This window comes from Equus asinus, chromosome 29 (assembly GCF_041296235.1).
Source record: "Equus asinus isolate D_3611 breed Donkey chromosome 29, EquAss-T2T_v2, whole genome shotgun sequence".
Taxonomy (NCBI): Eukaryota; Metazoa; Chordata; class Mammalia; order Perissodactyla; family Equidae; genus Equus; species Equus asinus.
The window spans coordinates 39,393,501-39,415,015 of NC_091818.1; the positions used below are offsets into that span (position 1 = coordinate 39,393,501).

At 45.9% G+C, this 21,515-nt stretch overlaps 1 protein-coding gene across 8 annotated transcripts in view; it reads left to right on the forward strand.

Annotated features, from left to right (window-relative positions):
* SFMBT2 (Scm like with four mbt domains 2) overlaps positions 1-21,515 on the forward strand; it is a 244,299-nt gene that overhangs the window by 209,553 nt on the left and 13,231 nt on the right. For all 8 annotated transcript variants that reach the window (XM_014841320.3, XM_014841318.3, XM_014841322.3 and 5 more), the window contains 5 exons: positions 966-1,075; positions 13,075-13,250; positions 17,198-17,364; positions 17,726-17,989; positions 18,795-18,923. In XM_014841320.3, coding sequence (XP_014696806.1) covers positions 966-1,075; positions 13,075-13,250; positions 17,198-17,364; positions 17,726-17,989; positions 18,795-18,923 — 846 coding nt within the window. The remainder of the gene's footprint in view (positions 1-965; positions 1,076-13,074; positions 13,251-17,197; positions 17,365-17,725; positions 17,990-18,794; positions 18,924-21,515) is intronic.

A 21,515-nucleotide genomic window follows, 5' to 3' on the forward strand; every position in this document is an offset into this window, starting at 1 on the left:
GTATCTGGTCCTTCTGTGAGTGTCGCAGTAGGCAATGGCAACGTGCTTATTTTCTGGGACTTGGGACTCAGGAGTGAAGGGGAGTTTGAGGAATTATGATATCAAATGGCGTTAGATGCTCCAGTCTTTCTTTTGAAACACTCCCATCTCTGAGAGAATTGTCCTTGGGTGAAATGTGCGTAAATTGCTTGAGTATCAGGTGAGTTTCACATAATTTGTTAACTCTCCTTCCAAGGGTCTAAAGTCTATCCTGAAGTGTTGGCACGAACCTCTTGTCTCCGGCTTATGATTCCTTTGGGAATTTATTTTTAAGAACAAAATGAAATTCTCAGGAGCTGGTCCTACTGATGGGTAATCCTGTTGAAGAATCTTGAGTCTCTCTTCGCAGGAAATGATCCCGTTTTCTGCAACCAGAAATGTTAGTGAGAATCCACCCTCCCCTCTGGCTGGCAGTTCACACTCTCCCAGCCAGAGGGATTGGATTTTACCACCCTTTTCTTTTCTTTTTTTTTTGAGGAAGATTAGCCCTGAGCTAACATCTACCACCAGTCCTGCTCTCTCTCTCTTTTTTTTTTTTTGCTGAGGAAGACTGGCTGTGAGCTAACATCTGTGCCCATCTTCCTCTACTTTATGTGTGGGATGCCTGCCAGAGCATGGCTTGACAAGTGAGCATAGGTCCACACCCAGGATCCAAACTAGTGAATCCCGGGCTGCCAAAGTGGAACGTGTGAACTTAACCACTGCACCACCAGGCTGGCCCCTCTTACCACCCTTTTTATGCCGGTGCTGGCGAGTCAAGTCTGTATTAGCCTGCACAATGTTCCATCCATCTTCATCAGAGCCCTTCACTTACTGGAGATGTACAGCAGATACGTCTTAAGTGTCTGCAGGGTGGTTTCCAAGCATTCTTGTTTTAGGAAGGAAAGGTGCTGTCGAAGTTCATGGCCATTCTTATTTCCTAACAGGTTCTCAGCATGCTCATCAATGCGGCTTACAAGCCGGGGAGAGTCTTACGGGAACTGCAGCTGGTGGAAGATCCACACTGGAATTTTCAGGAAGAGACGCTGAAGGCAAAGTAAGTGTTTTCCCTTCTGGAAAACCAGGGTTCTTGCCACCTTTGGCCTGCTGCCCTGAGTCTTGTCATTCCTCCTTTTGACATAGCCCAGAGAACGGAAACAAACGCAAGGACTGGCGTTCCAAGGTTCTGTGTACCACGCACGGGTTTAGTGGCGTTTTTGCCACACAGCGTTGCCATAAGCCTCAGGAATCGTAAAGCAGAGATTTGCTTAACTAATACTTTATTGTGTTAAACATTCGGAATCAAAACGTATTGTGTTTCACAGCCAATAGGTATGTGATCAAAAGGGGAAAAACTCATCTGAGAGAGAATATCCCTCATCGCTGTTATGCATTATTCATTCACAGCTCCTAACATTTGACACTGTAAAGAGTTTGTGCCACCGACAGACGTTCTCTACTCTGAGAGATGACAGTTTTAAAAGATGAAAGGCACTGAGCCCTCTCTTTGGTTTGGTTAAAGGGCTGTGGGTTGACATGGAGTTGATCACCTCCTCTTTTATTTGGAAATAGGCTAATTGCAAAGGGGATGTCTTTGCTTGGCTCTGCGTTTCTCGAACTCTGAAACTGAGAGCACCAACTGGGTCGATGTGCTTGAATCACTCAGCTGGTCAGCGTAAAATAAATACCTGAGGCAGAGAGAAAAGGATCCTTTTCTGCAGATAACTTGATGGTTGACAATTGCTTTGGTGTTTTGAGAGGACTTTTAATGTTCATTTGTGCTTTTAAAATAGATGAGATATTACTGGTCAACTTCTTCTTCTTCTTTTTTTTTTGCTGAGGAAGATTCACCCTGAGCTAACATCCACTGCCAATCTTCCTCTTTTTAGATGTGAGCCACCACCATAGCATGACCACTGACAGACAAGTGGTACACGTCTGTGCCTGGGAACCGAACCCAGGCCACCGAAACGGAACATGGCGAACTTAACCTCTAGGCCACCAGGGCTGGCCCTGGTCAACTTCTTGTCTTACAGTGTCCCAAGATATCATTTAGATGTAACATTTGAGGAATGAAGCTTTTTTAAAGCGTGAACCATTTTTCGAAGGCTGGGATATATTTAAGCCCTCCTTTAAAGAAAGTACCCATCCTATTCATAGTGAAAATTGAGGACAGTTAAGTAATTTCTACGTCCAGGAGTATTGTCCTCTGTAGGTGCCTTATCCTGGTACTGAGTAAAGAGCTTGAGATATTACACTGTGGTTCAACTTTCATTGTCAGTTACCCACTCAGCGTTTCCTTGTGTCTCTTTTGAACATCTCTGTAATTTTATATTCAGTAAAAGTCATTTATGGTATAATGATATTCTGCCAAATCACAAAAATTAGAGGGAATATCTTTAAATGAGGAGAATGTTTCTTTGTATGAAGTGTCATGCCAAGGCAAGGTAGACCAGGTCTCATCCTTTCCTTCTTTCCCAAGAAATCTTTAAGTGAGCTTCACTTTTAGCCCAGAAAAAAGGAGAACAAGTGTTTTCTAGACTACTATTGCAGATTTTTCTACTTTATCTAAGGGGGAGACATCAGCCACAGTAGAACACTATCTGATAAGGGCAATTCGTAGTCCTAGTGGGGGCAGAAAACCTGAGCGAGTAGTTAGACAGAGAAGCTCTTTTTTTCATTTTTTTTTTTTTAAGATTGGCACCTGAGCTAACATCTGTTGCCAATCTTCTTTTTTTTTTTTTTTGCTTCTTCTCCCCAAAGCTCCCCCAGTACATAGTTGTATATTCTAGTTGTGGGTCCCTCTGGTTGTGGCATGTGGGATGCCACCTCAGCATGGCTTGATGAGCGGTGCTGGGTCCGCACCCAGGATCTGAACTGGGGAAACCCTGGGCCACCGAAGTGGAGCTCGTGAACTTAACCACTCGGCCACAGGGCTGGTCCCCTTCCTTCCTGTTTTAATTTTTTTTTTCCATAAAACTCAATACATGCAAAATACACCTAATGGATATGGGAACAGATAAAGTACAAACATTTTAAATTCCATTAAAATCTCCTCGGCTCTTTAATAAGCTAGAAACTTGCTCCTGATACCAAAATGACCGGGAGCATTCATTCTGTAGTGTTCACGCTCATTTTCGCGTTACCCAGTCGATCATGGCTTTCCTTAAATCCAGCCTGATGCCATCAGAACGGACACGGTGAGATCCAGCCAGCCGTGTGCAAAGGCGATGTATTACCTATTATTTTCCAATACGACAGCGAGTTCCTGAGCAGAATCTAACACAGCAACTTCTAATGAGAAGATGTCTCTCTGAACTGGGTTTCCAGTGTGCTGGATCACAGGAGCGTCCCAGAGCAGCTACTAATGATGACAGATGTACACTCAGCAGGAGCGTGCCTGTTAGAATACTACATGTTGAGTCACCGCTTTCCTTCTGATGTAAAACGACAACTTTTTAGATCTTGACAACTTTGCTATTTTCTTTAGTGCAAATATGGGGAGAGAAGGCTGGCTTCTTCCCATCTAGCTGAAAGGCTGAAATATTTTCTGCCATGAATAAATTAATTCAGTGAGGGGAGACCTGCACTGAAGGCATTCAGTTGTCTTGGTTGTGGTCGCTGAATTATGACATGGCAGAGTTTTCAGAAAGTAAGGGCATGAGGTCGCCCATCTCTGGGGCCTGGTGAATGCCATCACTCAGCATCTGGGGCTTCTGACTGTTTTTTCCTCTTCTAAAGAGTAAAGGCCTATTTACTTGAGAGGATGGAGGTGCCATTGGAAGGGTCTGACCTGTAAATAGAAGAAAAACTAACACTGTCCTCCACAGTTGTCCATCAGAGATTTTTTTTCCTATTTATTCAACAGCCACACCTTTTATACTAAAATTATCATAATATTTGAACATCGTGTAAGGAGTCAATCCTATTTTGTCTTCAGTGTGTTTTGAAAGGCAAAACTGTAACTATAGTACCGAAGGAAAAATGGATGCTAATGTAGTTCATTTCAGCGGTTCTGGAAGAGAAAATTCTTTCTTTCCGATGAATTTAAGTATACTGAATTGACCTACCTTACTTTGAATTTCAGGAGGAGGAATTCAGGTGATACCTAAGGGGGATAAGAAAAAAATTACAATTCCGTGCAGCTAGAGACATTTAAATATGTTTTCTAACATGTTATAAAATCTTCTTGAGGGAAAAAAAAAAGACTTGACTCTTCTTTGAATGGCTTTTGTGATAATCTTTATAAAAGCCAGGTGGAAGCTAAGTAGTTTTCCCAGGCTTTTCTTGCAATTGTTCCAAATACTTAAAGAGGAAATATCCTGATATAATTTTGAGTGAATTAGACTTCATTATCAATTTGGCAGAAGTGCAGAGATAAAGTCAAATCTTTACTCTTGGTGAGTCGTGCTCAGCTCTATAGAAATAATATTTTGGTTTCTCCTTTTCCATAAGCGTTGACTAATTTTATATGTGTTTTTATTTGTTTCACCTTTTTTTGGCCTTTTACTCGTGCCCACATTTTGTGAAGGGTAAGATGTAATGTTTGGCTCTAGAGTGATTTATGTGATAAAGGATCCCCAAAGAGACTTTTCACTGGAAAAGATTTTGTTTGTTCATGTGTTAATTTTTACCTTGCTCAGATTTGTGTCGTTTGCTGTTCTGGAAATGAATATTGTGAACATGACATTCAGTAAGCAGCTGGACCAGTTTGTGACGAGAAGACTGCGTTTCTGTGTGTGTGCTTAAACTCATCAGATTATGGACATGGTGTTTCTGGTTCAAACACAGGCCAGTTTAGGATTGTATGAACTAGACGTCGTCTTTCCTAAAATAAACACACACCCCATTTATTGCACAGAGTTCCCATTCCTTGAAATGCAGGCATCAAGAAAGAAGAGGGAAATTTCTGAGGAGCTGAGTATCCTAAAACTGAAAGCCAGTGAACCAATGTATTGACCCAGGTTCTGATGATTAAGAAGGTGCGACCTGATATGGGTCATTTTGAAGATGAATGATAGAACTTAGACCGAGTTGAAGCCATCCCACTTGGACCAGGCTGATAGTTATGAATGGATGGTTACACCTGTGTGGTTTTTTCACTCTCTATGTCTTTTTGACTCAAAATCCATTTTGATTTTCTCAACTCTTAACTACTGAAAGAGGAGAGGCATTTTTTCTAGCACTCTTATTTCTCCATCTTCATCTGTCTATCTTTCCCCACCCTGCCATATGCGCTCACAGTTGGAAATAAAACCCTACTCTGGTTGGTAGGAAAGTATCAGAAGGCCACTCACACTTCCTTATTGATGTTGGGGAGAAAATCTTTTTATCTACCCTCTTAGGTTCAGTGCCAGAGAGGCTGCGAATTAAACTAACAGAAGATAGTGTAGCGAAAGGCAAGACAGAGTTTATTTACCTGTGCAACGCACATACACCTGGGAGTGCTCCATGATGAGTAACTCAAAGGGGCAGTTAGAATTTGGAGCTTCTACCTAAGTTAGTAGGGGAAAGGGAGTGGGGAGAAAAGTTCTCTATGGGAAGATCAAATAGGTTTCTTTAGGAAAGACAAACGGCCTTTTAGGAGAACACATGGGAGATAAGAAAGTTCGTGATAATGTTTGTTTATGTGGTGTGAGCCGTCTTTCTGTCTTCTTCATGGCCATGAAGCTCCTCCAAGAGAGGGTTTATGGTCGGTTTACTCTTGGGCTCTCCCCAGGGATTAGAAGTGAGCCCAAAGAGGGAATTTATGGCGGTCCTCGTGTCTCAGAAGTTTCTGCTTTTGGTCAGATAGTGGAAGTTCCAAGATAGCTTCTTTCTGCATCTGTTGAATCTCAAATGTCTTCATCATAAAATAACCTTACATCAGCCCTGGGCTTCTGAGTGGGTCCCCACATGAACAGCCAGGGAGAACATCCCCGTTGTGTCCCTCTGTGTGTTTCTGTTGTTCTCTGACTTCCTGTCCTGTTTCAAAGGGTGTGTCCGAAACTGCTGTCATCCTCAGCATCCCTTATGTGCTCCACTTGTAAAGACGAGAAGATTACTTTTTCCCAGATTTCTCTGGAATTTCACTTTTGCAAAAGCACTAAGGCAAAAAGGGGAAGAAATCTTAAAAAAAAACCCAAAAAACAAAAAACTCTGACCTGAAGGATCTGCTTTGTACCGAATAGCGTCCTCTAACTCCCTCCTCCATGACCTTTTTTGTTCTCTTTGCTGTCCATCAGTTCCAACCCAGTGATGTTTTACTTGTTTCTTTTTTCCTTCTTCCTTCCTTCCATCTGAGATGATTCATAGTGCCAGGGAATATTCTGCTGTGGGTACTGGCTTGATTGTCTCTTGCAATGTTTTCCTCTTTTTCTTCACAGAACTTGTAATATGTGCTTTAGAAACCTTATCTTCCTATTTACAACAGCCTTGCTGGGCATCTAATAAATTATATGGCTAAGTATTTTTCCCTGCAGACTCACATCGGCAGGATAAAGCTAAGGCGTTATCCCGTGCTTTTGAGCTCTTCTCTTCCCATCCCTACCTACAGAAATATGTCATTGGCATATGGGTTTTAAGCCTTTTATGGTGGGGAGAGGTACAGAACAGATTCTTGTTTTCCCTTGTGTTCAAATAAAGAGAAGTGAGGTGACGAGGATGCTCGCTTCACAGTGTCACCTGGATGCCCTGTGTCGCTACTGAAGGTGCCAGGTGCCCCCCGACAAGCTCCGTGTCTGTCAGGTGGCACTACTGACACCTGTCAGTTCTCTCTTGGAAGATTGTATAAGGATCGAATGATCGCATGGTGCAGAGTCCTTGAGAAAATGGAAGGCACAGTATTACATAAATGCGCTAATCCCACGAAACCCCGGCCAGTGGGCAGAATCCTGAAGCTGCCTTTTCCTGTGTTTCTTGATAGGCCAGTATCTCTGTATGTTTAGTATGTCTTTGCAAAAAAGAGATGTTTGAGCAGTTACCCCAGTTTCTTGACCAGCTCCAAAACGGGCCAGTCGATTGGTTCAGGCTCAAGCTGGATGGATGCTGCAATTACTTCTTCCTCCATCTTTGCAATAATAACTGGAGTCTACGCCTGTATAAACCGATAGCACTCAGAAAGGCTCATTTGATGGAAAATGGGTTGTCTAAGGGGCTGAATGGAGTTTGAGCCATTATATAACCACATTTAGTTTTATTATTTTTTTAAATGTTTCCTTTGAAACAAACTTACAGAAAAAAATTGCAAGTATAGAATAAAGGGACTCTTCTTTTTCCTGATGGATTTGAGAATAAGTCGTTGGCATCATACCCCACTCCTGCCTAATACTTGGCTGTGTATTTCCTACAAACAAGGACATTCTCCTACATAATCAAAATCAGAAAATGAATGTCGACATTTGACTACGATCTGATCCTCAGATTCCACTTGAGTTTCACCAGTTATGCCAGTATTTTCCTTTATGGCCAGAGCACCGAGTCCAGAATCTCGCATTTCGTTAGGGTGCTGTCTCTCTTCACTCTCCTTTCTTCTGGAAGTGTTGCTCAAACTTTCCTTGACTTTCATGACCTTGATATTTCTGAAGACTCTGGACCACTTCTTTCGTAGAATGCCACTTCCTTTGGTGTCTCCTCATGACCGAATTCAGATCATGCATCTTGAGCAGGAATCTCACGGAAGAATGTGGGTCCCATCCTGCCTGCTAGCACACGAGTTCCGTTTGCCGCGTCGCCAGTGATGTTCACTCTGATCACTTAGTCAAGGTGATATCTGCCACGCTTTTCCACTGCAGAGGTAGTTTGTGGAGAGATGCTTCACATGTGTAAATATCCCCTTCTTCATCAAACTTTCCATCTATTCATAAATTTATTTATATCCATAAGAATTCATGGATCCCTGTTCTGTTCAATGGGTTATCATCCATTGCCCCCATCACTTATCTTGATGCTCAGTTGCCCCAGATTTGGCCAATGGGAGCCACATCAAGCTAGCTTTGCTTTATCCCTTGGACATTTCTCCATCATCCTCTGATACTTTTTTCACTTTCTGACCCGATAATATGTTCTTGGCTTGTTAGTCATTTCTCTGCCCCAGTCCTGGAGTTAGCTGTTTCTCCCGGGAGCCTTGATTTTCCTGCGATTGGTGGTGGGATGTTTTTCAGTGGGGGAGGTATAAAATGGTATTTAGAACCAAGATCTGACATTCGTACACTCACTACTGTTAGAGGGGGACGGCTCCCAGGCTCTCAGTGGACAGAGCGAGGGCATTTGTGTGTCTGTACGTGTGTGTGTCTACACACACACACCTAAGAACACATTTGCATTTGTATTTATCTCTCTGTCTATTGGATCAGGAGTTCTCAAGACCACTTCCACGTTCTAAGTTCCACTGCAAGGAATCTTGAGACTCACCATGTAGTTGTGCTCATGGCTAAGCTTTTACAGCCATGTAATAAGGACCCAGTGAGGTCGTAAGGAGAAGAGATGCAGATGGAGTCTGGAAGAATCATATGCTCCAATTCCTGTCCAACACCGCAGGATCCTTCTAGTCTTTTCCTTTCCCGTACTTGCAACGCCCCCGCTCTGACAGTGGGAAACGTGGCTCGTGCTGTCTTCTGTGTCTTTGTGTCTTCGATCAGGCCCCGCTATGCAACCAGGCTCTTGTCACGTTGTTCTCATCCCACTTGGGCATCAACACTCAGTGCCACCCACCCCATCACCCGTGTGCAGAGCCCTCCTCGCCTGCCAAGGTCTGGATCCTTCCAGGTGGGGGTTAATTGCAGAGGACTCCTAGGACCGGTGCCTGTGGAAGAGAGAGGAAGGAAGCCGATTGGGCAGAGGGAGAGATGGGCTGTGGCCCATGACAGCTCTGGAGTTAGAATACCCCTCCATGGTGGTCCCGAGTGGGTCCCGAGCAGCCAGGCGTTTTTGCCCCTGATGCAATTAGTCATTATTGCAGGGGGGCTGTCTCTGGGGAAGGGGCAGGGAGGGCAAGGCATCTTTTGCAGCTGAGCGACCCTAAAGGGACCAACAGCTGCAGGCCACCTGCCAGCAGCAACGCCGGCAGCAGGGGTGGGAGGTCCCGGCCACGCTCACAGCACCTCCACCCTGTACCAGGGCACTGTGGGTCCCACCCCGCTTTCCCCAACCACCACTGCCGATTGTTCCGGAAGGGCAGGGAAGAGGAGAGGAGCCCATTGCTTTTAAACCATCCTATAATTCCATTGTCAGGAATTTAGATCAGCTTTTCCTAATTGTGGAAACTTCTAGTAAAACACTTGCTTCCACTGAATCATCCTAAACTGGAGGGGGAACAAAGCTGTCCTTTTTCCATTTTCCACGTGCATTTGTTCCCTTTCTCCTTACATCCCCTTAAGTTGTCGCTGCAGGTGGCTGCTTCGGAATTTGCAGGTGTGGGAACATAAATATCTGTCTCTGGGCCCCACTTCCACAGTTTGAATTCTAACCCAGTTTTCACATTTCTCCTGCTTTTTGACCTTCTGTTATTTTTTTTTAAGGGACTTTAAGAATCTTGATACTGAGCTTTTTAGGAGAGCCGTGAGACCACTGGAATCGTAGTGAAAAAAAACTACAAGGGAAATGTCCCAGTGAAGTATTTTTATTCCTTGTGTCCCAGAACAGTACATCGGCTGGGTTCACAGAGTTGTGCTGTTTTTATTATGCAACACAACAGAAGCAGTGAGCAGGAACCACCCAAAAGGGGATGAGAGCCCCCTCTGTGGTGCAGGGGTCAGTGGAGGTCCTAGAAAAAATCTACAGTCGTGCAAGCCTGTGGGATTTAAAGCATGATCTTATCTACAAAGAATTGCTTTTTAGTTCTTACTGCACAGAAAGTCAAGCTTGCACTTGAGAAAATGGAAGAACAAGGAGTACAGAGGGACTGGGGATGCGAAAACCAAGGAATGAACATAAAGTCCAGTTTTTCAAGTTAAAATTTATTTTTTTTTGCTGTTAGGGGGGAAAATATTTTTCCAATCTTCAGAAAGACAGAAAAAAAACCCAAACTGAAATAAACTCAGGAGCAGTTTATTATCCTGTTTATTTCTATCACCACTGTATTCTGAATGAACCAGGTCTAAATTTTGAACTGAATGTTTTATTCACAAATTTCAGAAGTGGCAGTCTCTTTATGTTGCAGTCTTAGTGGCACCGCTTGCCTGATGTCCCTGTTGTGTTTGTGGTGGAGCGTTAGGGACCTGCATCTTCGAGAGCCGGAAAGAGCAAGTTGGCAAAGAGTTTGCATCATCATCTCTAGTCGTCCATGCCCGCTTTCTTTGGTCGTTCACTGTCTCTTGATTTTGGTTACTTTCCTAAAAACTAACACAAGTTTTCTCTGCCAGAGCTACTGCAATATGCTATTTTCCTGGAAAATAAATTGTTGTCCAAGATTTCAACTTAAAAATTAGGGTACATGTCAAGGACAGAGTTTAACAGCCCCGGCTGTTTCGACGTGTCGTCATTTCAGTGGACTCTAGGGTTAGTGAGATGGTGAACTAAAGATCTGTGAGCCGTTGCCAACTGAAGAGTCTGCAGTTATTTTCTACCAATGATAGTCCTAAAAACTGTACCCACGGGGATTCAGACTGATTTCCAGATGCTCATCTTTTCAACCAGGCGTTCTTGACCATAAATATTCGAATGAGGGCTTCAGTACCTAATTTTACAACAAGAATTCATCCAAACTGCTTCCCAGAAGATCTGGTTTCCAGTTTAGTGTCAGTGACTTCCTTCCATGTGGGTTTTCTTGGGCAAGAGAAAGTCTTTTTCTCAAAAGTGACAAGCAACAAGGGACAATATCTAGATGCTAGAATCTTTCTCACCGTAAATTATTGGTCATGTTCATGTGGAAGGGGGCAGGTCATTTTCATTTTTCGTGAAACAGTTATGTTTTATTCAAAGAAGGAAAACAATATTATACTGCCCTCGATTGTTCTAGGGCCTTGGGGAAGACATCAGAGATTAATTAATATTTAAGTACCATGGCACTAAGACAACCATTCCTGTAAGGAGTGTTGGTTGTGTTTTTAAGATTCCCATACCTTAATACCGTAAAATCAGTTTATGGTGGATAAACACAAAAGGTGTTCGAATTTCCAGGACTCGTTCTCTGGTGCCTCGAAAAAATGTTTTGGAAAATTTTAATACTTTAATGGTCTTCCCCCTAAGATTAGAGGAAGAACACGTAAGGATGACCTCAGACAATTGTTGCAAAATCTGATCCGAAAAAGGAGAAATTCACGGGAAGTGACAGCCATGATTAGCATGGAAAACACATTTGTTGCTGATGCTGAAGTGTCAGCAAACTGTCCTGGGGTCCTCCCTTCCTGTCCTGCCCTTCCCCCTTGAGGTGACAGTTGTTTTTATTAGTCTGCTAGATCTGCCCTCACAGAATAAGACCGATCAGGCGGCTTAAACCATAGAAATGTATTTCTCACCGTTCTGGAGGCTGGACGTCCAAGATCGAGGTGTCAGCAGGGTTGGTTCCTCCTGAGGCCCCTCTCCTAGGCTTGCAGACAGCCACCTTGCTGTGTCACACACACTCCTGGTGTTTCTTCCTCTTCTTGCAAGGATATCAGTCCCGTGGGATTAGAGCTCCACCCTTATGACCTCCTTTAACCTTAATGACCTCTTTCAAGGCCCTGTCTTCAAGTGCAGTCACATGAGGGGTTAGGAGTTCACTGTCTGAATTTTGGAGGGACGGTTCAGTCCATAGCATGAGCAAAGGTCCTGTGTCAGGTCCCTCTGTTAGATTTACTGCTTCGTGGAGAGGAAGCCAAAGCCCGTGGCAGCATTGGCCAAGGGTAGCTGGCTTCTCTGGAGCGAGTCTTAGCTCATGGAGTGTGTTTCACTTTTTCCCAGCCTAGAGGGGGAGACGAGTGGTTGCCCAGTGGGCACGCTGTGTTGAAGGCTCTGTCGTTGCATTTACTCCTTTCACATTGAAGAGCTAGAGAAATCTTTTCCTTTAACTACTGATAATTCATCTGAGGCCCATTACGGTTCTGTGAGCATTCAAGTCGCCTGCTGCCAGCGTCTGCGATGCAGAGACTCTGCCCGTGTCTCACTCATAAGGTTGCTCTGCGTGTTTTGTTGGGTTTTTTAATTATAAAATCTATTGTGTTTCTCTCCTCTTAAACGTGACCTTGCGTACCTATCACCATTCTGCACAGATACCGTTTGCCGTGGACTGAATGTTTGTATCCCCCAAGAATTTGTCTATTGAAATCCTAACCCCCAAAGTCATGGGATTAGGAGATGGGGGCCCTTGGGAGGTGATCAGGTCCTGAGGGTGGAGCTTAATACATGGGATTAGTGGCCTTATACAGGAGACCCCAGAGAGCTCCCTCCCCACTTCTGTGCTATATGAGGACACAGCAAGAACAAGGCCCTCTATCAACCAGGATGGGGGCCCTCCCCAGACACAGGATCTGCCACATCTTGATCCTGGACTTCCAGCCCCCAGAACTTTGAGAAAGAAATGTCTGTTGTTTACAGCCCCGCAGTCTACAGTATTTTGTCATAGCAGCATGAATGGAATAAGACACTGTGTACAAATGATAGTAATTATCTGCATTTCAACAATATGATATGCAACTTGACAAAGATAACATTTCCGTTGTTCTGAATTTGCACGGTCTTCACAGAGAATCACGACACCGTATCCACTCATGTTTTTCAAAAATTAAATACTATAGAAGCAAGAAAATGCACTGTATATCATTAACTTCATTTTGAGGATTCTGTCCACTAGGTATGTACCGCATACTGCTAATATCTGGTATTAAATTAGGTACAGCGCCATGAGAATATGCTCAATGGAAATCTTTATTACAGAGATCCCATTTGAGCTCTGTCGTCACAAATATTGTGCACGAGGTCGGGCGTTTCTTAAGAACATTTTTATGAGATCAAAATGAACAATAAAAGTAAATGACCCGGAACTCACACACGGTGTGCTTTGTTGTTAGAAAATAAAGGGGCTGCTTTTGGAGCTCGCTGCACCACATAGGTCTGAGCGATTCTGTGGTCTAGCCATCACTTTTCCTCCCTTATTTCTAGGTACAGAGGCAAAACATACAGGGCCGTGGCCAAAATCGTACGAACGTCTGACCAAGTGGCGGATTTCTGCCGGCGAGTTTGTGCCAAGCTGGAATGTTGTCCAAATCTCTTCAGTCCTGTGCTGGTTTCTGAAAACTGCCCGGAGAACTGCTCCATTCACACCAAAACCAAATACAGTAAGTACAAACAACGGAGAGAGTGTTGGTCCATGGGCCCAAACTACAAGGAATGTAGTTGGTGGGTTTGTTTTTTTTAAACCTTTCAAATAGTTTTTTATAGGAATTTCTATGGAAAATTCTTTAAGATTTGCTGTCAAAGACGCTTATGTGTTTTTAGCCTTTCACAAGGAAGGGATCGGGATGGTTAAAATCCGGATGAATTACCATTGGGAGGCATTGCCAAAGAAGAAATGAGGATGTACTTGCCGTCGTGAATGTCAGTGGATTGAGGGATTTTGAAAACTATGTGGCTGCGAGAAGAGCACAATAAAACTGATTCTTGGTAGTGGTTAGTAAGCAGAATTCTTTTCTTGGACCTTGCACTGAGAAATTGTAACAGTTCTTTCATTGCCCTTCTTTTTTTTTTTTTTTTTTGGTGAGGAAGATTGTTGCTGGGCTAACATCTGTGCCATCTTCCTCTATTTTGTAAGTGGGTCACTGCCACAGCATGGTTGACAAGCGGTGTGTAGGTCCGTGGCTGGGGTCTGAACCTGCGAATCCCAGGCCACCGAAGCAGACTGCGCGAACTTAACTGCTACGCCACCAGAACGGCCCCCTCGTTCTCCTTCTTTACACGGAGCAACCACGTCATACTCTGCTTCTCGCCTGTTTATACTGCTTTCCTCCACACTGTCTCATGTTTTTGTGGAGTAGTTGGAGGTGCAGAAGCTGTCTTCCTTTTCGTGCTCCTGACTGCATTTGCTCCTTCACTGTAATGCGGACTCAGTGTTGCTCCCACAGCACACGTCCCCTTCTCTCTGACTGCTTCCTGGCAGGATTTTCCCACTTTCGGCACTTGCCCTTCCCCCCATCACGTGTGGTGACCTCTGCCCCCTGTGGTCGGCCTCTCCTAGGCCCTGCCTGGCCCCTGTTCTGAGCTTCATCTCCATGCCCTTTAGCCCCTCCCAGACACCTCCACCACCTCGAGCTCTCAGAACTCTCGCTCTGATCTCAGCTTCTGCTGTCTCTATCATCTCTAATCCAAGCCCCGCTGCATCCCCTTCACAGGGAGCTAGAAATCTGCTCTGCCAGCCTCTGTTCCCGCCAGCTGCTGGAGTGTCACCAAGACCCACGGCGTGCGTGCGGTCGGTGCTCCGTGGGCCCCAAACAGTTGGGATTTATCAACATATGTGGGAGAACCAGGAATCTGAACATACTGGAAACACTATTCAGAGTGTGAATTTCCTTCTCTTATATAAAGGTTTAATAGGGGTTTTTTGTTTGTTTATTTTTATGCTTCTTTTGGTGAGGAAGATTGGTCCTGAGCTAACATCTGTTGCCAATCTTCCTCTTCTTTTTTTTCTCTCCCCAAAGCCCCAGTACATAGTGTATATCCTTGTTATAAGTCATTCTAGTGCCTGCATGGGGGACACTGCCACAGCGTGGCCTGATGAGTGGAACTAGGTCTGTGCCCAGGATCCAAACCAGTGAACCCCGGGCCACCAAAGCAGAGCACGTGAACTTAACCACTCTGCCACGGGGCCATCCCCTCCTTCTCTTATATATACACAGATATTTTTAAAATCTGTTTTCTGCTTCATTCCTGCTAAAAGTCAGTGACTGTCTCTGACACGCTGAACCTCATTTCATTCTGCACACAGTCACTCAGGGAGGAACCGTTGGTGTGTTGGCAGAACGTGCTGAGGTCACCATCCTTTTGAAGAACTTGTCTCCACATCACATTTCCTTTGGCTGGAGGAGGGGCTCACTGAGGCAGGCTGCTCAGGAAGAGATGCTTCTGAATCGAAAACGACTTGACTGAGGGCTCAACACGGCCTTGAGCGTTTCCCTTAACAATGGGCTTCCATGTCCTTCCAGGACGTGGTGGGAAATGGGAGGGAAGGAGCACGTTACTACAAGTCACAGGATACACAACTGAAATGAACCTAAAGATCTTTCTGGGTCTGGTATTCTGAAAGTTCAGAATCCTAGGATCCCTTGGGTCAACTTACCATGAATATTGCTGCAGACTGAACTGAAGCCCCAGCTGGAGAATGATGAAACAATATTTAGGAGGAATTGAGATCCGTAAGGCCCGTGGCAGCCACTCTCTTTCTAAGTCTCTAAAAATGTACTGCATCTTTGCACGCGTTCAGTAAAACCAGTTCTAATTTCCAGCATCCGGCTTCTAAAAATCCAGGCTGCCCCAGACTTGTCTTGTCCACATGAGTTTTTTGAGTGTGAACCAATGCTCATCCGTTTGGACCTGGGACCTAGAGATAACCCTGAAGCAGCGTCACTCGACGGCACTCTGTCCGTGCTCATCGAGGAGTGTGGTCCTGATGGAACTGGAGATGGGGCGTTGTTTCAGGTTCTCATGCAACCCGCCCCTCTCAGGAGGGTGATGAGCGCATGCAGATGCTTCCACAGCAGGTGCACCCTCGTGAGTTACATGGCTGCTCTTAAGTGGTTTCTCGACAGTTTTTATAAGTGCCATCCTCATGGACCAAATTCAAGGGAGAGGTATCGGGAACAGAGAATTTTAGTCCTAGTCAAGTCCAATACTAGTTGGTCCTGATGGTCTCGTTTTGCATATAAGGAAACTGAAGTCCAGAGGCGAGGTGACTTGTCCACATGGTACAGCAGCACGGGCTGGATGGAAGCCGTGCTTCACCACAGGGTGGGGGGCGCCCACCGTAATCTAGGAGCTGTGCATTTTGATGTTTTCTTTTGGGTCACTCCAGCCGTAGGTAAAGTTTCCTTTGCTGCATTTGGTTCTTTTATGGAATAACAGGAGTTACATAGCAGGACACTTGGGCCTTTGGTTAATAAATAAGTTGTCTTGATTATGGTCATAATTGAAAATGAGATTCATAGTAGGTTTTGATTAGTTGCTCATGCATTTAATTTATGAAATGCGTCAATTATTACTAAAAGTTGGTAAGTAATTTTCCAGCTAGCACTCTTAAGTGTTAATATAGACAGACATCTCTGCTATAGAATTCAGAAGCAATGCAAAGTCTCCACTGAATAAGAAAAGAATAGAGGACGTAGTTAGGTAATAGATAAGGAACGCTATTTGGGGAGAAAAACGATGCTTCGTCAATCTGGCCTGTGTGTTGAAGATCGCCAGTGTATCTTGGTCAGATCAAGAGATGGGGAGTCCTTCCCGACGAGCCCCCTCCAGCGGTGTTCACCATTCTTGCTGACTGACTGAGTCTTCTTCCAGATGCGACTTGGGAGCAGTTGTCAGAACGTCCAGTGGGAAGTGATTGCCACCACTGTGTGCAGTATTTGGGGCAAGGAAAGAGGACAGAGAGAAACTCCTGGAACAACTGTGGTCTTGGTTGACCCCCCCTTCTGCACAGCCAGCTAGGGCCGCCATAAGAAAGTATCATCGACTGGGTGGCTTGAATAACAGAAATTTATTTTCTCACAGTTCTAGAGGCTGGAAGTGCAAGGTCGAGGTGTCGGCAGGGCTGGTCTCTCCTTGCCTTGCAGAGGACCGCCTCCTCCCTGTGTCCTCTGTGCAGGTACATCCCTGGGCTCTCTCCGTCCTCTTGCAAGGATGCCAGTCCTGCTGGATCAGAGCCCATCCTTATGACCTCGTGTAACCTTCATTATGTCCTTTAAGGCCCTATTTCCAAATGCAGTCTCACAGAGGTTTAGGACTTCATTTGAATTTGGGGGCAGAGTTCTGTCCATAGCACCTTCTAAACATGAGGGCATTGGAGAAATGTTCTCACTCTGTGGAGCTGTTTTCTTGGAATTGCTTCCTGAAGTATAAATGAGGTGTCCAATTTTTATTGTCCCAAAGGGATGACCCATCTTTCTCTCTCCCCTCGCTCCCTCTCCTTTATTTTTTCTCTCTCTCCTCCCTCTCTCCCTACCATCTCTCTGTCCGTGTATGTACATGTGTGTGTCACCTTTAAAAAAACAGCTTTTAATGCTCTCTCTCCTTGTAGCCTATTATTATGGGAAGAGAAAGAAGATCATTAAGCCCCCGATTGGGGAAAGCCCCGTGGAGACCGGGCACCCCAAACCTGCCAGGCGGAGGAAGCGGCGGAAATCCATCTTCGTCCAGAAAAAGAGGAGGTCTTCCGCCGTGGACTTCGCGGCCGGCTCGGGGGAGGTAAGAGCCACCCACTGGCAGCTTCCAACCTGCCCCCTGGGATGCACGGCCCTGGATGCATAGCGAGGGCGCAGCGGAGGCTTGATGCTGCATGGTTAGAAACGCGGAATTCCAGGAACCCTCCTCGTTGTTTGTGGAAAAGAGATGAACATTTTAGGTTCTCTAGCTGGTGAAGGGCTGCGATGGGGCCTCTGGTTGGGACCGTCGGCTCATCTTCAGAGGCCTCACCAAGTGGTTTGCACAGGGCCACCTGCACAGGGAAAGACCCAGGATCAGAGCCCGGCCCCGCAGCCAGCGCTCAGCCCACCCTCTTGCATCCCCCTTTGGCCAACCTCCCTTCATGCATTTCCCTTCCTCCTAGGAAAGCGAAGAAGAGGATGCAGATGCCATGGACGACGACACCGGGAGTGAGGAAACCGGCTCCGAGCTCCGGGATGACCAGACGGACACCTCGTCGGCCGAGGTCCCCTCCGCCCGGCCCCGGAGGGCCGTCACCCTGAGGAGCAGCTCCGAGGCGGAGCGCCGGGCGCCGGTGGAGAGGGCGCGGAGGGGCCGGCGAGCGCAGACGGCCTCGTGCGCCGACGGCGGGGACCAGGGGACGGCCACCGGCCAGGACGCGGCGGAGGTAACGCCCGCGGCCCTGGAGCTGGCTTGTCGGGTGTGGGCAGCGGGCGCAGTGTTGAAGAAAACCCGCATCACAGTTCATTATATTATAGTTCAGGGCCTCGATTTGGGGGTCCTTGTTTAAAATATGAAATACACCAGCGGCTGCTCCAGCTTGGTTCCTAAACGCTTGGCGATTTCACATCCTGATGGAGGAGGTCAGTGAACATCAGAGTGGGATTCCGAGGGAAGTAGTAACTCCTGTTTTTCGAGAAGATTTAGAACCTCCAGGGACTCTTGTCAGGAGAACAGACAGAGTAAATCCTCAAGGTCTCATGGAACACCAGGCCTTCCCTCTATGGGGTCCCTCTGAGATGCTGTCGAATACTAAGTCGCATATCAGGCCGCCCCTAAGCCCACAGGTGGTACGTGATCAGCTGAAAAGCCTTTGGTACCATTGTCACAAAAATACACTGGGACGTAGGTGGCTGTCTCACCTACGAACACATGTGCCTTCTCCTTTCTCCTCTCCCTCAGAGATGCGTCCTTAATAAGCAGGCCCAAGACTTCCTGAACTTTGGGATTCAATGGCTGCTGTCACTGTGCCTTTTTTTTTTTTCACCTCTAAAGGCACACAGGTCTTTAGAGCAAAGTGATAACCCGGGTGAGTTGCTGAGACAGCCCCCGGAGAACGGAAGTCTCTCTGGCTTGGTTCGTCCTGATGCCCAGTGGGTCCTGGATGTGTGGCTCCGGCCTGCCAGGAGTTAGAGAGGGTCCCGCCGTGCACGCGGTGATAAAATGACCTCCTTCTCCCCTTTCCTCCGCAGGAGGTAAAACAAGAGGAGGAGGAGAGGCTCGTTCTGGAGAGCAACCCATTGGAGTGGACCGTGACCGACGTGGTGAGGTTCATTAAACTGACCGACTGCGCCCCCTTGGCCAAAATCTTTCAGGAACAGGTACGCTGGGTCTGCTGCGTGTGGGCTGTTTCTGTCGTGAGGCTCGATCTTCGGGAAGCCTCCTGTTTCGGCTGGCTTCCTGTGCCTGACTCTAGGGATGGGGATTTCTCGTTACTGGGGGTGGGCAGGGGAGGTGGAGGTCCCGGGTCCACACGTGGTCCCCACTGACACCTCCGTGGGGGGCTCTTTGCCATCCATGGAGGTGGAAGTCCTGGCTCTCCTCTGGCCTTGTAGGGGGGATTAGGGGGACTGGTGCCTCCTGGCCAGGCTGGAAGTCAGGGCTCCCGTGCTTGGCCTTTGCTGGGTGGGTGGGGTGGGCCACCTCGTCCTGCAGGGGAGCAGTTCTTGTCTAAAAGGTTCTGTCTCCCTGGGGTGCCCGTTTCCCAGTCCTTTGCTGAGAGAAAGTGGGCTGTTCTTGGGCCTCTTTGCATCCATGCCTGTAGGCATTTTGGGGTTGCCAGCTTCTTTAGCAATCAGTATTGGATACAGGAGGCAAACAAACAAACGGAAAATCGCAAAGCACTCACTGCCTTGTCGTATCTTGGGTCCCAAAGTCCCTAGCTGGTCTGCCACCTTCTCTCCACCTTTCAGAGTCTTCTTAGGCTTGTTTCATTTATAATGTTATCATTTATAGTTTTAGTTATACTTAGTGAGAGAAATAGGGAAGAGTATGTCAACTCGCTCTTCCCAGAAGTGGGAGCCCTGGTTCCCTTATGTTTAATTTAATGCTCCTTTCATCACTCTTTTCTTCCATTCTGCATTTCTTTCTTTGTAAAATATTTTAAACCCCGTGCTACGTTAGGCCCTGTGCTAAATGATGGATAAATGCGAAAACAATTGATCGAATCTCTATGTTAAAGGAATTTGTAATCTAGTAGATGAAATGAGTATAATTAGCTAAAACTTAAGACATGCTGTGAGCCATCAGAAAGGAGGGTGTTTATTTACATTTTCCCTTAAATTAACATGAAAACAAATTGCCACTCTCTAGAAACATGCCACCTTCTCACTGGCCTCACTTAAAAAGCTCAGCTCGGAGCCTGTGACCCTTGCTCTGCTCTGTTGGCTCAATTTCTTGAAATTTTTTTGCCCCACAATGTAAATATCTGTCTTTCAAGGCCTTGTATGTTAAAAACAATACCGTTTCCCATATCATAAATTAAAGATATGTCTTATCTGGTCTTTTTTTAGATTAGACAAACCAGTAGTCCAGAAAGAGGGTTATTTAAGCATTCAATCAGGAGGAAAAACAGAGAGACCTCTGATTTCCCACGCACACAGTGAATTTCCCGGGTTTTCTCCCAAGGCCACCATTGTGCAGTAGTGAACTGTGGAAAGCAAGTTGGTAAGGCTCCCAGCTCCTCCCAGAGGACAGGAGCTCTTAACAGTCAGAGGTGTCTCCTGCCGACCGCTCGTCTTCTGTAGACACCCAGGGAGCACACGCTGCGTGGGTGAGTGGTGGCCAGAGGGGACGTCGCCTCCTCCCTACCTGATGTTAGTTGTGCTTGGTCCCCAGGTGGCGCTTAAAAGCAGACGAACAGGAACAAGCTTCGTTACCCATAAAGAACCTGGTAATGAGCGTGTCCCTTCATTTAAAACCCAGAAAGAGAAAAGTGAGAATTGTGAGCAACGTGAGAAATTAAGTGATTTAGGGCTTGTTGATAAGCTGCATCTCTGTCTAGAAAACAAAAGTAAAGCAGTCGGTTGAAATCCGGCTTGAAGCATTGCCTAATGTGACCTTCTCCAGGCTGGTGTTTATTAATCGCGGCACTGAGAAACAGCCTTGCGTTCGAATACAGCACAAGGGCTGATGACACAGAGTTTAACGTGTGTATCCGTGCGTTCCTGTGTTCTTTCAACAAACACGGATGGAGCGTCTGTTACGGGCCTTATGGCATCCAAGAGGCAGACATGGAAGGCAGCGTTCTATATTAGTGTAAAGTCCTGTTTTTGTGTTGTTTTGTTTTTAGACTCAGATGCCCAGTTTTATCTGAGAAATGTGTTTCACTTGGGCCTGTCCCAGAACAGAGGACAGAGCTCCCCCCTAGATGCTGGGTTGGCTGCCGGGGCTCAAGGCCGTTTGTACCATGAAAGGTTAACAGGCTCACGTGTTGATTCTTTTACAAGTTTCTAGTAATAAGAAAGTGAAAACAAAGCTGACTTGGGGGAAAAAGGCCAAGATACCCCTTTATGCTAAGTCATCCTTAGTTTTACTTCTCAGCCTGGTTTATAACAATATCTCAGAAAGTTTCATGCTTCCCAAGCTGAGGCTTCTAAGAAATGAAATGTTTTCAGCCAGTGGCACTCCTAGAATCAAGCAATGGGCTTCAGTTGCTCTTTTCACATCAGTTAAAGCTTGGTCCTACAGGCCCACGTATTTTTTTCAAAGAGAGAAAAATAGGTCACTTTAATTGGTAATAGCCTTATTCCTGTTTAATTCTAAATTTCACCTTAGACCATTTCACCTGTTGTAATAAAAGGCCATTGCCTGCTGGGCTATCTGAAGTACGTGGGCACTTGAGTCCTTTTCTGTTCAATCAGATCTTTTTTTTTTTTCCTTTGCTGAGGAAGATTTGCCCTGAGCTAACATCT